This window comes from Bombina bombina, chromosome 3 (genome assembly GCF_027579735.1).
Source record: "Bombina bombina isolate aBomBom1 chromosome 3, aBomBom1.pri, whole genome shotgun sequence".
Classification (NCBI taxonomy): Eukaryota; Metazoa; Chordata; class Amphibia; order Anura; family Bombinatoridae; genus Bombina; species Bombina bombina.
The window spans coordinates 747,603,643-747,622,328 of NC_069501.1; the positions used below are offsets into that span (position 1 = coordinate 747,603,643).

At 33.2% G+C, this 18,686-nt stretch overlaps 1 protein-coding gene across 1 annotated transcript in view; it reads left to right on the forward strand.

Annotated features, from left to right (window-relative positions):
- CFAP47 (cilia and flagella associated protein 47) overlaps window positions 1–18,686 on the forward strand; it is an 801,982-nt gene that overhangs the window by 318,183 nt on the left and 465,113 nt on the right. Inside the window, 3 exon segments of the mRNA XM_053705439.1 lie at window positions 4,748–4,860; window positions 10,056–10,203; window positions 11,777–11,865. Of these exon segments, the coding sequence (XP_053561414.1) occupies window positions 4,748–4,860; window positions 10,056–10,203; window positions 11,777–11,865 (350 nt within the window).

Genomic DNA, 18,686 nt, shown 5'->3' on the forward strand with positions numbered 1-18,686 from the left:
ACACTGTACCCAAAAATTTTCTTTCGTGATTCAGATTGAGCATGAAATTTTAAGCAACTTTCTAATTTACTCCTATTATCAAATTTTCTTCATTCTCTTGGTATCTTTATTTGAAATGCAAGAATGTAAGTTTAGATGCCGGCCCATTTTTGGTGAACAACCTGGGTTGTCCTTGCTGATTGGTGGATAAATTCATTCACCAATAAAAAAGTGCTGTCCAGAGTACTTAAACCAAAAAAAAGCTTAGATGCCTTCTTTTTCAAATAATGATAGCAAGAGAATGAAGAAAAATTGATAATAGGAGTAAATTAGAAAGTTGCTTAAAATTGCATGCTCTTTCTGAATTACAAAATAAAAAATTTGGGTACAGTGTCCCTTTAAGCTGTTTTTTTTCAAACATAAAACCACTTAAAGGGACACCAAAGTCAATATTCAACTTTCATGAATCAGATAGAGCGTGCAGTTTTAAGATACTTTCCCATTTACTTCTATTAACAAATTTTGCACATCCTTTTTATATTCACACTTTCTGGCATGTGCACATGTTCACAAGGTATAGGTACAGTATACTAGTCTGTGATTGGCAGATGGCTGTCACGTGATACAGAGGGCCAGCAAATAGTGAAAAAATACATTTGCCAGAAATAAATCTACTGGTTATTTGAAATTCAGAGTGATTTTTATTGCATTGTCTTTTTATGATGCACCTGGTAATTATGTAATCCTACTGTATTTAGCAGTCCTTTAAAAGCCTTTCTCATTTATCCAAAAGCTTCGAATGGCTTATCAGACACAAGAAGATTATTCGCTCATTCTCATTTCACATTCAAACATACAGATGTTTTTTATTTGGTTTGTTTTAAACATCGGAACTCATAAAAATGGTATTATATATTTCAAATTCAAATTTTATTAAATATATGAACCTGCGCATTTTTATAATAAATGGTTTTAAGCATAACATATTATTTATACGCATACAGTCTATAAACTACAGCTTCAAAATCGATATTACTTACATTCAACAATTTTATGTAACTTGCGAAAAAACAGTACAAGAAAGTAATTTTGGTTCCCTTGCTTTGCATTACTATTATTACTCTGTTATTTATTAAGTGCCAACATTGTATACAGTGCTATGCAAAGTTAATATGGTAATAAAGATATTGAAGAATTTCCAATAATGTCTGTGTAATGATTTAATACCCTGCATTGCAATGTGTGGTATTTATCAATAATGTCCATCTAAGAGTGTAATAACCTGAGCAGCAACACGATTGTTATACTTGTTTACAATAATAGAAATCTGTGCAGTGTAGGAAGAATGAAAACTAGACAGCAGCTTCAGTAATGCTGAATTCTTCGCCCATGTATGACTTGTTAAATGATCAATTAAACTTGCATGATTCATATAGAGCATGTCATTTTAAAACACTTTTAAATCCACTTTTATTTTCAAATGTGCTTCGTTCTCTTGTTATCGCTTGTTGAAAAATAATACGCACATATCCTACACTAGTGGGAGCTGGCTGCTGATTGGTGCCTGCACACATTTGTCTCTTGTGATTGGCTAACTGGATGTGTTCAGCAAGCTGCCAGTAATGCACTGCTGTTTCTTCAGCAAAGGATAACAAGAGAATGAAGCAAATTTGAGAAGTAAATTGGAAAGTTATTTAAACCCTTGGTGACCCGACCATTTTTTAATGTTCTTACTGTTAGGGACCAGGGCTATTTTTACATTTCTGCAGTGTTTGTGTTTAGCTGTAATTTTTCTCTTACTCATTTACTGTACCCACACATATTATATACCGTTTTTCTTGCCATTAAATTGAATGTCTAACGATGCCATTTTCATTATATCTTATAATTTACTATAAAAAAATTATAAAATATGCTGAAAAAATTTAAAAAAACATGCTTTTTCTAACTTTGACCACCAAAATCTGTTACACATCTACAACCACCAAAAACACCCATGCTAAATAGTTTCTAAATGTTGCCCCGAATTTAGAAATACCCAATGTTTACATGTTCTTTGCTTTTTTTGCAAGTTATAGGGCAATAAGCACAAGTAGCACTTTGCTATTTCCAAACCATTCTTTTTTCCAAAATTAGTGATAGTTACGTTGTAACACTGATATCTGTCAGGAATCCCTGAATAACCCGTCACATGTATATACTTTTTTTTAGCAGACAACCCAAAGTATTGATCTAGGCCCATTTTGGTAAAATTTTACCGCCAAATACGATCAAATAAAAAAAAAATTGTTATCTTTTTCACAAACTTTAGGTTTCTCACTGAAATGATTTACAAACAGCTTGTGCAATCATGAAAGAATGGTTGTAAATGCTTCTCTGGGATCCCCTTTTTTTCAGAAATAGCAGACATATATAGCTTTGGATCCTTGATAAATTGCAGATGGCGCAGGTCTTAAAGGAATTGCTTCAATGGTGTAGATATCTCTGCTAAATAAAGGAGAAGGGCTTGTTGTGTGTATTAAAGCCAAATATTATATATGCAGTATACTCACTCCATAAAGTTGTAATATCAGCAGATCTGGAGCAGAGCCTCTTGTTATGTATATTTCAACCAAACTAGGATAGAATGAAAGCTCTAATGAGGATATAGTAAGCCACTTTGTATTTAAACAAAATTGTAACTCACTCCATATAAATTAAGTTTCCAGCGATGTCACAGCAACAGAAAAAAGCAAAGACACTATTGCAATTCACATTTGTTTTTATTTGCTCTTGAGAAAGACATTTTTAACATTGAAAAACGTTGAGCTAAGCTAAATATTAAAGCTTTGTTCTTTTTAAATCGACACATAGGGGCATATTAATCAAGCTTCGAATGGAGGCTGCAGGCTCGCCAGAAACAGCAGTTATGAAGGAGCGGTCACAAAGACAAAGACGAGTACGATCGGGTTGATTGACACCCCCCTGTTGGCGGCCGATTGGCCGCGAGTCAGCGGGGGGCGGCGTTGCACCAGCAGCTCTTGTGAACTGCTGGTGCAATGCTGAATACGGCGAGCGTATTGCTCGCCGTATTCAGCGAGGTCTGGCAGACCTGATCCGCACTGTCGGATCAGGTCCGCCAGACTTTCATAAATAGGGGCCAGTGTATATTTGCTTCTTTCTGTTGCTGTGACATCGCTGGAAACTGGATTTATATGGAGTGAGTTACTATTTTGTTTAAATACAAAGTGGTTTGCTATATCCTTATTGGAGCTTTTATTTTATCCTAGTTTGGTTGAAATATACATAACAAGAGGCTCTGCTCCAGATCTGCTGATATTACAACTTTATGGAGTGAGTATACTGCATATATAATATTTGGCTTTAATACACACGACAAGCCCTTCTCCTTTATTTGGTAGAGATATCTACACCTTTGAAGTAATTCCTTTAAGACTGGCACCATCTTTAATTTATCAAGGATCCTTATTTTTCACTTTTTTTTTTTGAGAGACTGAAAGAAGGCAGCAGTCTAAATCTAAGGAGAGTGTTGTTTCTTTGTAATTTTATGCAAGAATTGTTTTTGTTTTAAGATCTAATACAATCTGTTCATTTCTTTTAGTATATATTAGCCCCCAACCTCCCTGATCCCCCCCAAACAGCTCTCTAACCCTACCTCCTACCTATTTGCCACCATCTTAAGTACAGGCAGCTGTCTGCCAGTACCCAGTTTGGTCACAATTTGGCTTTTTTTATAAATAATATAAATACAATATTTTTCTGCAGTGTAACTGCCCCCCCCCCCTCAATACCCTACTCCCTCCCTCTCCCAAATCCCTTTCCCAACACTTATTCCCCCTCCATCTCCCCCCTTCCCTTACACTTAATATGTGTATCACGCACGCTCCTGCCCCCTTGCGTGCACTCATGGAACTTGATCCCCACTCACTGGAACTGGTCTAGTGATGGGCCGCCCACCTCCCTCCCTCATATCCCTCCCACGCCACCCATGATTGGCACCATCCCTGGCCGATGCACAGAGTTCCACATAGTGGCTTTCTCTGCATTGGTTTGCTTAAAAAAGGGTATTGCACAATGCCTCAATATTGAGGCATCGCTGCAATACCCTGAAAGCGTCTGGAAGCAATTGCTTCCAGCGCTTAAAACCCAAGAGGACGTGCCAGGCACGTCCTTGGTCATTAACAATTGGTTTTGTAGGACGTGCCTGTCACGTCCTTGGTCGTTAAGGTGTTAAAATTGTATGTTCTATCCAAATCATGTCAGAACATTTTGGGGGTTTCTATCCCTTTAAGTGAAATCTGACAGTAATTTGTAAACCATTATATGACTATTATATAAAAGCTAGACTGTAGTCTTCCAATCAACCACTTGTATAAATACTTAAATAGGTAAATCTAAGAGATCGTAAGCATATCTGAGTCACGTTTACTGAATTTCAGAATTGGCTAAACAATATCAAAACTATCTCTTTTTATGGACATTAAATTATAATGATCCATTCAAAGTGTAATGCTTGTGCATGTGGTGTAGACATAATATGATCAATACAAGAATAAAAACAGCAACTACTAAGAACAGAACTGATTTAACAAATAAATATATACTTTTCCTTCCTAATAAAAGTGTTGATTAACAATTTAATGTGCTTCCCTTAATTCAATGAAAATGATCCATATGCTGCCACAAAGGCTGGCATTTTACTAACTGACTCCTGTATATAGCCACAATCAATAGCGCTGACCTTTCTGTTTTTTTGTTGGTGAAATAGATTTCTCTGAAAAATCCAAGCAGCAAAACACTTCTGTACAAAGCTACAATTGTGGGCAGAGAGTCAGCTGATTTCTCATTACCTAACGGAAATATAATAACAATTGTCCCAAAGTAAGTAACCTTTTTATCAGACACACAAGCAATTCTTTGTTAAACTGTACACACATTTACATTTTACCTTATGTTTTTTTATTAACTGTAGAAATATGTTAAAAGGATATTAAACAGTACTTAAATGCTAGATATAATGATGTATACAAATACAAAATTAGCCTAAAATAGTAGGTAGATGTATTTTTTTTTAAATTATGTTATTTTCTATAAAGTACTTCATTTTTTATAAAGCAATCAGTGCCACCATCTTGGAAGCTAGATTTTCCACCTTATTTATCTCTTTTGCTGAGGACATTTAGGGATATATATATATATATAAAACAAGTGACAATAGAGTGTTCAAACAAAGCTATGTGAAATATAGGATTGTTAAAGTAACTATCTAGCAAGGTTTCCACATAGCCTTGTATAACCTGTTTCATAAATTTTCCTGAATGTCCTCAGCAGAAGAGATAGATAAGGTAAGAAAGTCTAGATGCCAACAAGGTGACACTCATTACTTTACAGAAACTCAGAGGTTTTGAGAAAACCAACAAATTAAATTACAGAAAAGGACACAATTAATAATGAAAGTTTATTGAAAAGGTTGTTTTTTTCTACCCATAATTAAACATTTTGATTTTACAATGTGTTTATTGTACTTTTAAAGAAACATTATACACTTTAGTAATATTTTTACTTACATATGTTTACTTATTTTTTTAATTGATACTGAAACTAACCAGAGGTCTGTGTTTTATGTAATAAAAGCTTACTGGCTAATAAATCGTGTAGTTCCATTGATGGATAATCGGAATGTCTATTTGGATCCTTTGGGAAGATCCGATTGTGTAAGCAGGCAACCGCTCGTGCCATTCAGATCTTTTGGTAGCTAGATTGATTCTAGTAAAATATCCCCACACTGGATTTGCACAGATCTTAGTGTGGTGATCTCTCACTAGAATCAATCCAGCTATGAAAAGATCCAAACAAGGCACAAGCAGTTGCCTACTTACACAATCGGATCCTCACAAAGGATACAAATGCTCATCTCTAATGGAAAACCCATATCACAAGCATAAAAAATTGTTTATTTTTCAAACAGGTTTGTGCTAACAGCATAAGAATGGAAATTCATTAGACTCAGGTTTAAGATATAGGACCCAATGATTTAAAATTATTTTGTACATTTACTGTTGTTTTTGGAACCTGCAACACATAGGACCATTCTTTACTCTTTCATCTCCAGCATTCTTAGTCTTGAAATTAACATGTTTATATCCCTTTACAAGTAGTGCCAGTATAACTCCAGAGTGTAAATTTAATCCTAGGCTATTAAAATGAAGCAGTTAAATTTATATTGCAGTATTTCTCTAAACGCATCTTTTCCTATTCAGATCTGACATGGGATGTAAGACATCTAAGAGTTCTGAGAAATATTCCATAGTTTAAATTTTAAAGTTGCATACAGTTAAAGGGACATTAAACACTAAATAAATGTTAGATAGAATGATGTACTCAAAGAAAAGATTAGTCTAAGAATAACATGTAGATGTATTTTTTAAAATGTCATTAGTTGTTTAAATATTGAAAAAAATAAGTGTAAAGTTTTAGTGTCTATAAAACAATGAAAACTGCCATGTTGTAACTTAGGTTACCTTCTCTGCTGTGGCCAATTAGGGACAGTTATAGATAGGTCACTAGAGTGTGCAGCCAATGGATGTGTGGAATATAACAGAGTTCTGCACTTCCATTTCTAGCAGGACCTGAAAATTTAAAAATTTCAGAATGGAATTACATGAAAAGGGGCCAAAATAAATAATGAAAGTATATTGCAGACTTCTTTTTATACATGCAATTTATTACCATATCAAATATAAGTATACAGAGTAGGAAAATTAGATAGGGTTCTTAGTAAGGTTAGAATGTACCACATTGTAGTTAGCTCTTTACTACCCAAGACATATTTTAGCGGTAGTATGTAAAAAAATCAAATATATAATATAATGTATTTAAAAATCAACTAAAATTAGAGAGCAAAGACATTTTAAAGACATTTGTGCTAGAGTTTCATTTCATGGTAACTAATCCTAGTTAAGACTCTTGTGGATTAATTATCCCATGAATAGCATTTCATAACCCGAGACTGGAGCTGTAAATATGGTAATGCATGAATTATTGATCCATCATTATTAATACTAGCAGATATACTTTTATCCTTATGTTAGTGAACCATAATGATATTCTAACATAGTTATTTTTAATGAATTTTATATCAAAGTCTGGTATAATTTTAAAGCTCAGCTTGAATCTCTGACAAGTTAATAACTTACTTGTTGTGTGATTTGAATGCTTTCCTGAGCACCTTCTTGTAAGATTTTTTCCATATAACTGTCATTACAGAATGTCATTTCAGATTTGGCTGAAGAAATTATAGGAAGAAAATATGAAATGTTTGTGGCGTATGCAGAAACAGCATTGCACAACCTTTTATTATAGCTAAATGTTTCTCATGCACAATGCTTACGTTTGAGTTGTTAGAATTTGAATGTAACAACACATTAGAAATCAGCCCCAGCTTTATTTTAGTTTATAGGTGTAAGCTTAAGGCACAGTAAACACCTTTTTTATACAAAATATTTAGTTATGCGTAACAAAACAACATTGCAATTCAGTTTCTTTATTCATTTTGCCCCTTTTCATGTGACTTATTTTTGAAAATTGGGGACTTTCTAAAACTCAGAAATCAGAAAAGCCATCTGTTAACTTATCAAGGCTAATCCTGCTACATAACTTTCCCTAATTGGCTTTAAAAGGACATGAAACACTTTTTTCATGATTCAGATAAAGCATACAATCTTTAACAAATTTCCAATTCTATTATAAAATATGTTTCATTTTGTTGATATCCTTTGTTGAAATTAGCTACTGGGAGCTGCTGAACAGATCTGGTGAGCCAATGACAAGAGGCATATATCTGCAGCCATCAATCAGCAGCTAGCTTCCAGTAGTGCACTGTTGCTTCTGAGCCTACCTAGGTATGCTTTTCAACAAAGGATAAAAAATTAGCAAAGCAAATTAGATAGCAAAAGTAGATGGAAAAGTTGTTTAAAATTGCATGCTTTATATGAATTATGAAAGTGTAATTTTGACTTTACTGTCCCTTTCATTAATATCAGCTGCAAAACAATGTACTTTATACTAACATAATTAACAAGGTAGCCTTGTTGTCTGCAGACTCAAGCCTAGATTGGCTTCTCGAAGTAAGGCAAATGGTGCATTGAGTTTGGCTATTTAAAAACCATTGCAGCAAACAAGATATTATTTATTAAAAAAAAAAAAAAGAAATAGTGAAACTTGTATGCTTTTATGTAGGGGTTTTCTTCTGCCAATCTTAGTTTTAGAACTAATAACAGCGAACATATTATTATTATCATTTATTTGTATAGCGCCGCCAAATTCCGTAGCGCTGGAACATATATTTCTTTATCCTTATTAGAAATCCTAGTTTAGATATTTTTTTCTAAATCATGAAATACATTGATTTTGCACTACAGTTCCCAGAATAAACATTAATTTTGTTTCACATTTTAATAAACAAGATTTTTTTAAAACATTTACCAAAAGAAAACACTGGCTTCAGATTTATGTAGGAGCAGATTATAATAATTTTACTTTTTTTTTTACAAATCTTTATCACATTCCTTAGTATTCAAATGAATTTAAATATTTTTCAGACTTTCTTCATTTCAAGTGCGGAATGTCGAAGCCTTTTCCATAATTTTGTTCATCCACTTTAGTGTTTATTTCCCATGATACCAAACTCATCACTGAAATACTGCTGAGAAAGGAAAGGGCTTTAGTAGATAAAACTGTCTGCTTTGACCGTATTTTATGAACTTAGTAACTCATGTAGTCTGTTTATTGAATGAGTTATTGTACCCATTACATAATGTAATATAAAGAGACAGAATTTACAAAAATAGCTGTATCAGAATAATCCTTTCTATAAATTTATTTTGTAGTTGTAAAACAAAAATGTGCACAATCTCATGAATGAGGAGGCACATACTTATGACACGCTGGACATTGTAAGCTCTATCTATGAATAAAACACTTCTTTGGATCCCTTGTAGAATGGCACGAGCAAGCCTGCTTAACGCAATGTAAGAAGCAACCTTAATACTTGCTTCACTACACATGTACAGGGTAATTGACAGGTTGAGTAAAAAAGGGTTGCACAAAAAATGTATAAACAAATATAAACAGGTACAGCTAGGAAAAAAAAGGGACAACCTAACCATAAAGATAATATGAGGGACAGTCAAGTCCAAAAAAAACTTTCATTTTTCAAATAGGGCATGTCATTTTAAACAACTTTCCAGTTTACTTTTATCAACAATTTTGCTTTGTTCTCTTGGTATTCTAGTTGAAAGCAAACCTAGGAAGGCACATAAAATACTTTATAAGCCCTTGAAGGCCGCCTCTATTTTATTTACTTTTCACAGCAGGGGAGAGCTAGCTCTTGTAGGCCATATAGATAGCATTGTGATCACGCCCGTGGCTAGTGGCAGACACTGCACTAATCGGCTAAAATGCAAGTCAATAGATAATAACTAAAAGTCATGTGATTAGGGGTGGTCAGAAGTTGCTTAGATACAAGTTAGTCACAGAAGTAAAAAGTGTATTAATATAACAGTGTTGGTTTTGCAAAACTGGGGAATGGGTAATAAAGGGATTATCTATCTTTTTAAACAACAAAAATTCTGGTGTTGACTGTCCCTTGAGTTAGTATATAGATCATAGGTGGTTCATAATACCATACGTAGAATCAGCGATGTGTTACAGATAGACTTAGACAGGTGCATACCAAAAAAGGCTCACGGATTGCACCAATATGACTGTCTATAAAAGAGGATTGAACTCAGCACATATTATCCTATCTAGGTGCAATACTGGAGCGGTATAGGCCTGCCAAAGTCACGATACAGCTAATAATTAGTGCATAATGTGAGTAATTCAGAGACCGTGTATGAGCTATTGTAATTAGGTAAACTCACAGAGGCTAGAAGAGCTCTAAGAGCACCTGATGCGCATTTCGCCAAACTAGGCTTTCTGAGAACTTTCCAAGTTAATCAGTTCCCTGTTGAGCTTTTGGATAAAATGCTTTATAAACACAAAACAGAGGGTACATTATTTTTGTTTTATTCTAGGGGACGAATATCTGTAAAGCTGACATATACAAGTCGCTTCTTACATCCAGCAGAGGCGACACTATTACTGGTTTCTTCTCCTAACGGGAAAAGTGGGACAACAATAGTTTTCTCTTTAAAATCAACAGTCACAAAATTGCCACACGTTGTAAGTATAAATTAATTTATATTACTTTACTTTTTCTTCTTCTTCAAATCATGTGACAGGTTTTACTATCAATTCTATAGAATATAGAGTTCAACAAGACTATAAAGATTTCAGTTCTAATAAAAAAGGACACATGCAATTATTACCATAAATGCATTAACTATAATTTAATATTAAATATTGTTAAATATCCAATTTGTGTCATGTTGCAGCCTAAATGTTAATAGTTGCAGCATGTCAATATAGAGCAACAGTCTCCAAGAAATAGCATATAACATATAATAACTGTCTTAACAGTCTTAACTGCCTCCCCCCGATATCTGCTCCTGATAACGGATTTCAGTTTCAGGCAATATCGGAAGCATGTTGTTGGATTAATCACAATTTTAAAGTTTTAAATAAAAAAGTTCTGGAAAACGTATTTTCAGTTGTTAAATACCTGATACCATGATAAAAGTGGCAATCCAACCAAAACTCACATAAACATTTGCCGTTTCACACAATAACTGTGTTTATCTTGGTATTAAAACATACAGTAGATGAGAGCTTGTCAATCATACACAGTATGAAATATAGTCAAATATAGTATAGATATAGTCATCTTTTTCGTTCATGCATCATAAACTATTTTGATTGAATGCCTTTTTATTTCCATTTTTAACATAACCTCTACATAAATACCATCAATTAATTTGTGACTTGTAACAGTTAAGTCTTCTAGCTCTCTGAAAGATTTAGAAATACCTATAAATTAAACATAAGGGAAACATGAATCTGGAGGTTTTATGACTTTTGAATTACTATATATCCTAGGCTATTCAGCAATCAATTTCTAGACAGATGTTATTTTGCTGCCCTTTTCTGCTGTCATTGTAACAGTTAACATGTCTAACTGATCTGTATGACATTTTAAAATGAAGATTGGAAAGTGTTGCATGAAACCAATGTTCTGATGTCTTATATTATTAAATTAGTAAATCTTATTCTTTATTTAAACCAATATATTTTGAATTTTTAGTCATACTAACATTGTTTGCCTATGATTCATATTTTGGGTATAATAATATTGTGCAATTTCCCAAGTTACCTTTAAGCTTTTGTTACCTCTTGTATTTTTTTATATATTTAATATATTTTTTTCTGAAATAGAAACTAATTCTCTAAACCTTTCTGGTCTGGTGACATTATCTAAGAAGTTTTGTCCCTCAAAGAATCTTAAAAAGTCAAATTTTAGTTTCAGTGCTGTTTATCTTGCTATAAAGGTTGTGGATCTGAAGGAGAGACATGCATATATATATATATATATATATATATATATATATATATATATATATATATATATATATATATATATATATATATAGGTGTGTGTGAGTGTGTGTGTGTGTGTATGTGTGATTTCTCTCCATCCAGGTAAGTTTTTGTTAATTGGACCCTTTCTCTTTTTGATTTTTTTTCTCAGTCCTGTATTTCTTTGCTTTTGCTTTACATTATTAATATTATTTATTTCTGCTGTTCATATATTATTTATTTTTTAATTAATTTTCTGCAATATTTTTCTTTTAATTTTCAGAAAATATGTAAATATCAAGCACCATGTTATGAGGTGAAAAACATCAACTTACCAATTGAGAACTATTACAAAAGCAGTGGGAAATTCAGGTGAGGAATGATATATTTTTAAGTACCTTAATATATATAAAAAAACTGTATCACTCGAACTAGCTGTTAAATACTGAAGTGCACATTTTGAATTTCAGTATCAGGTTATCAGTATATTTCTTAAAGGAATACTTTCGTGATTCAGATAGAGCATGCAATTTTAAGCAACTTTCTACTCCTATTACCAATTTTTTTCGTTCTCTTGCTATTTTTATTTGAAAAAAAAAAACAACAAACAAAACCCTTGACAGCACTTGTTTATTGGTGGATTAATTATATCCACCAATCAGCAATAACAACCCAGGTTGTTTACCAAAAATGGGCCGGCATCTTAACTTACATTCTTGCTTTTCAAATAAAGATACCAAGAGAATGAAGAACATTTGCTAATAGGAGTAAATTAGAAAGTTGCTTAAAATTGCACGCTCTATCTGAATCACAAAATAATTTTTTTTGGGTTCAGTGTCCCTTTAAGTAATCTTGTAAGGTTTTATCTAATTACTTTTGTTTTTAACATAGCTTACTTTTAGCAGGTCTATTAATGTAATAATTAATGATAAAATACAATTAAAAACTACACATTAAAGTTTAACCCTTTTAAACAATTTCCTAAATTCCTTTAATAGGTGGTACTGTAAATACAGAACAGTGATAACAGTGATAACACAATAAAACAGAGTCAATTATGACAAAAATATAAAAGATTTAAAGGGACATAATACTCATATGCTAAATCACTTGAAACTGATGCAGCATAACTGTAAAGATCTAACAGGAAAATATCACCTGAGCATCTCTATGTAAAAATGGAAGATATTTTACCTCACAATTTCCTCAACTCAGCAGAGTAAGTTCTGTGCAAAAAGTTATACTCAGCTGCAGCCCAGCTGCAGGTAAAATTTTTTTTAAAAAAATGAAGAAATGAACAGCAGCCAATCAACATCAGCAGTGCTGAGGTCATGAGCTCTTTTACTGTGATCTCATGAGATTTCACTTAACTCTCATGAGATTTCATTGTAAACTTCCTTACACTGAATAGGGAAATAAGATGAGTGTGCACAAAAGCTCGCTCCTTCCTCTGTCCCGGGACAGACATACTGATATGCTGCTTAGAAGTCCTTTACAATGGGATGTGGCTACTGAGAAACTTTTGAGTTAAAATATCTCTCTTTTTTACATAGATGTTTAGGTGATATTTTCTAGTCAGCTTTTTACAGCTATACTGCATCACTTTCAAGTGTTTAAATATTTGGGTATTATGGCCCTATAATAGAGCATTAATAATAATAATGTTTACTTCAACCCAATTGTCTTCTACACTAGGAGGTGTGAATGCAGAATTATATTTAAAAAAAACAAAACAAGTCCTGACTTAAAGGGACAGTTTACCCAAACAATTGCTCCCATTTAAATTGTTCCAAATTATCCATTTTACCTGCTGGAGTGTTTTTAAATTGTTTACAAGTAGCTCCTTTACGCCTATATTGGCCTGTGAAATAGCTGATTTAGCTGTGGTATCCCAACCTATACTGAAAGTTTTGATACTGGAGTCTTATCTATTGAATAACCTAAGTAAACACAGCCAGCAAAAGAAATGACACTCACAGTGGGGTGCAGGATAGTTAAGTAATACAATTATATTTTTTCATTGTTCTCTCTATGTATTGAACTTTAGTTTTCCAGACAAATATAAGATAAAAAGCCAGTGTGTGTACACAAAGTGATAACATAATGAGATATGATATTACCTGAAGCTCAACCCATTGTAATAGGCTGTGGTTTAAAAGCACAAATCCAACTACTTCATATACACAAATAAATCTGAAATGCAATTTCTCATACATTTTATACTCTGCAGCTAGTATGACAAGTCATTGAAAATACATTAATATAAAAACAATTTTACAGTTTACTGTCCCTTTAATAATTGCAAACCAGATACAACAAAAGTTCTAGAACAGTTTGAAATGAAACAGCAGCATTTACTAAGAACACAATATGATTATCTAATACTAAATAGCTACCAGTCAATGCAGTGATTAAAAGCCTTACACCAATTTTAGTAAATCAATAATATTTATAAGTAAATACAATATGGCTATAAATCAAATATAAGATACTTGGGGAGTGACCGGTGCCAAACAAAATGTTACACAAACTCCAACTAGAAACTAGGGATCTCTCATAGGCCCTATATAGGAAGGTACTATACAAAAACGGCTTTGTCTAGGGAGCGCTACAAAGAATAGCTAAAGTGTAACATATATGAATAAGTGACTATGTTATAAAATAGCAATCATAAAATATATCTCACATCAATAGATTCACTACTCAAGAAGACAAATGTAGAGGATTAACTGCAAAAGCTAAATGAGCAGTTAAATAAAATGTAAATTGAAAATATATAAATATAAAATTCTGGAGTTTTCCAGAATTCTTCCTAATGAAACACAAAAATTATGAAGGTGCTGGTTACATATAAAACATTAATATTTAATAAAACATAAATAACACACTTTAGATCGACCTAATACAATAATACAATGTATCAAACATATAACTAAAATCGCAACAATAAAGTTTAGCCTGTTATAAGATACCAGGCTTTAACGTTGTCTTCTGTTATCATAGAATGGCCCTTAAAAGTGTGTGGCCACTAATTATCCAATAGAACTAATAGGATAGGTTTAAAGCGGAGCACATGGTATGCTCTGTTACGAGCTTGAGAATGAACAAAATTTGAAACGTGTTGCCCTTATGCTTTCTTAGTGAAACACACCTGTTATTTTGAAATTTGGTAATTAAACTCTGGTTAGTGGTGCAGTAAACTGCCGACGGCAGATCTGAGGGTCTTGATTTGTTGAGTACGATCAGACCGGACAGAATAATTACTAGTAGCCATCGAGTTCTGCCTGTTCCTAGAACTAATACATAACGGATATACATTTATCCCGATATACACCTGACAGGGTGTTTCATCCAGCATAGACCAATAGAGTAATAGATTATTGGAAAGTCCCCATACAGCGAAACAGGAGTGATCTGTGTTTGATGCTGACACTAGTAGTTCTAATTGTGAGTACGGATATTGTTTTTCACCTATGCTACTTTATGTTGCACTAAAAGGAACTCCCCTCTTTTTGGGAGGAATTACACACTGAATTCAATCACTAAAGGATAGCTGTCTGGAAATCCAAGGCCACAAATATCGTCTCATAATAGGATTTACATTGGGACTCCTAGTATAAAGATCACCCTGGGACTGCCTAAACAATCTCTTATTTGAAAATCATACAGCTCTGAAAATCATACATCTCAATTTTATATTTATATATTTTCAATTTTCATTTTATTTAACTGCTTATTTAGCTTTTGCGGATAATCTTCTACATTTGTCTTCTTGAGTAGTGAATCTATTGATGTGAGATATATTTTATGATTGCTATTTTATAACATAGTCACCTATTCATATATGTTACACTTTAGCTATTCTTTGTAGCGCTCCCTAGACAAATCCGTTTTTGTATAAATCAAATACAACCCATAAAATTATAAACCAATCAACAGCATTTACCAAAGAACCCCTTAATTTTCAACAGATGAACACATTTATTCAATGATGTTAGGCTAGTTTCATATACAGGTAACTATGTTATTCTGATAATAACCACATACAAAATATTAATAGTTGTTAATTAGTAAACTATAGCAGTACTATTGGATATTCTCTATGTTACAAGAATTCATCCTACTGCATATTATAAATATATATACATATATATGCATACACAAGATTTATAGAGATGGCACTGTGTGAGTAAGGAGATAATGTAAAAGCCTGAATAGGGCTAATAGTAATACATAGAGGGCGATACAGGGTGACAGGTAAACACACTATATGCCCACAATATACTGCATAGTGACAAATTGACTTAAAAAATAAATATATTAAAACACATATTCAAGGAGTGCACGAAAACTGAATGAAAAAGAGGTATTAGACATAAAAAGTTCCTTAATGTGTCAAGATAAATGACAGATGAAGAGTATGTTTCTATCTTCTTCTGTTCTTGTATAAATCCCCCTAGGGGTATGCACTTACATTAGATACCCTCAATCGTATGAGGTAAGGATGATTCAATAACGCTGGACAAGGATTGTGTCCTTTTGGATATACAACCACTGGCAGATGAAACTTTCTTTGCTTTAGGATACTTGTGCCCTTCTTGGTGTCCTGGTAGATGGAAACTTTCGGTCTCAATCACCATGCCATGTAAGAAAGTCAAAGGAAAATATAGTGTAATACTGTTTAATGATATTACATATATATATATACAGATAGACAAATACAAACTCACATTTAAAAACCTCAGCAAATGAGGTATGGCAAAGGCATATATAAACAAACATATATTTTTTCCCAATAAGCAGATGGTACTATTTCAGTCCAATCAATAGTGGGTAAGCAAGTCTTAGTGAAAGTTCGTTTTCAAAGTGCCAGTGTGCATGAAGGGCAATCCTAGCCCTATATAATACCTGATGCGTTTCAAAGGGTTAATTCAGCTTTACTCCCTTCTTCATCAGAGGTTCTCTGATGAAGAAGGGAGTAAAGCTGAATTAACCCTTTGATATTAGAGGCTGAAGGTTTAGGAGTTAATAACTTTATTATAGTGGCGGCGATGTCGGGGAGCGGCAGATTATGAGTTAATATATTTAAATAGTGTTGGCGATGTGGGTGGACGGCAGATTAGGGGTTATTAGGTTTATTTAATAGTTACGATGGGGTGGGTGGAAGATTAGGGGTTAATACGTTTTAAATAGTGTTTGCAATGCATGAGGGTAGTGGTTTAGGGGTTAATAGGTAGTTTATGGGTGTTAGTGTACTGTGTAACACTTTAGCTATGAGTTTTGTGAAACATTTTTGTTTCGCAAAAAATCCATAACTACTGCTCTTAGATGGTGGTATGGATCGTGTCAGTATAGGCTGTAACACAAGCTTTTAAGCCTGAACGCACAACCTGTAATACCGGCGCTATGAAAATCCCACACAAAAACGTAATTTGTTTGAGTGTGGAACGGACGTTGCGTTACAGGCTAAAATGCTTGCGGTATAGCTATACCGACACGACTCATAATATGCGTTCCAGCATTAAAAGCCGTACCGCAACACTTGTAATCTAGCCATTTGTAATTACAGTGTTTTGTAATAAATTAACATACTAGGTGAGTGTTAACATTTTTAATTTAACACCTTATTTGCTGCAATTGTTTTTCAATAGACAAATTTCAACCATCACTTATTTGGAGTAGATAATCTTGGCTTGTTACCAGGATTGACAAAACCTGTGAATGTGATTTTGTTAGCAAAGTTCCATTGCTTTGAACTTTCTTATCTTATCATTTCTACTGAGGCCATTAAAGGATAGATATTTAGCATGGTTAAGCTGCACTATGCATGTCTTGTTCTCAGAACTAGAAAACTCACAATTTTCAAAATTAAATTACAGGTAAATAGGGAAAACAATGAAAAATTAAAGCATATTGATTTTTTTTATTGCACATAGCAAAACATTCTGGGCCAGATTACAAGTGGAGCGCTATTTAACTCTCCCGCTCAAGCGTTAACTGTGTTAGAAGTAAGCTTTTTGCACACATCAGGTTTCACTTGTATTATGAGTTTAAAAAAAACTGTTTTCGCTAACCCGACGAGAGCAAAAAGTCAAACTTAGAATATCGCGTGCACATTCACATATTCCCCATAGAAGTCAATGGAGAAAAAATGGTTGAAAAAAAAACACACTCCACTCTCGCTCAAACCTGATATAATTCTCATGTGCGCTAATTCAACATGAAAACATGAATATTTCACATTCCAATGTTCTTCACATACAAGAATATGTTCTATTTATTCATAAATACATATTTCTACATATATATGATTTTTTTTGTAGAATCAATATACACACACATATATATATATATATATATATATATATATGAATAACTATTTATAAATAAATAAAAATATTTTGATATTTGCAGAACATTGGAATGACAAATATTTACAGTAAATAAATAGTTAAAACCTTTATTAAAAAGGAATATTGCATAAATATGCTATTTCATGTTTGCGCTTCTTTATTTGTCTATATACAGTATGTGTGGGTCTATATCAAAAGACCAAAGTACACTAGACAAAATGCTGCAATCCCAAAGTTCTAAAAACCAAAACTTAAAAATGCTGACACAACATAATTCCGAATATTAAAATCCCGAAAAAATAAAATCCCTAACTTGTAAAATACCAAAAACCAGCATCCAGAAACACTCCCGCAAGATTACCTTGTTAATGAATTTTTAAGGGGGAGCCTCGCCGATCCTCTGGCATCCACCCCAATGAACATTGGGGAATGAGGTTCACCCCTCTTGAACCCCCCCAGGCAGAGTCAAAATGATAGTGAAGATGGAGACATCACAGCTCATCATATCTATAGGTTTTTTACGTTTACGGATTTTGCATTTTCGAGATTTTGATTTTCTGGATTTTATAATTTAGAGATTTTGTTCTTTCTGCATTTTGATTTTCGGGATTTTAGACATTAGGGATTATGATATTTCTGCTAAACAGGGTGAGAAAATAACACCAAAAAAGTTGCGTTATTTCACTTTCAATAGCGCTGCCATTACAAGTTACTGTAAAGCCTCCTTCTGATGTGCGATATGTTGTGTTAAGCTCCATACCGAACAAAATCCAAGGGCTGCTTTGACGTGCTTGTGCACGCTTCCCCCATAGACATCAATGGGGAGAGAGTGATAGAAAA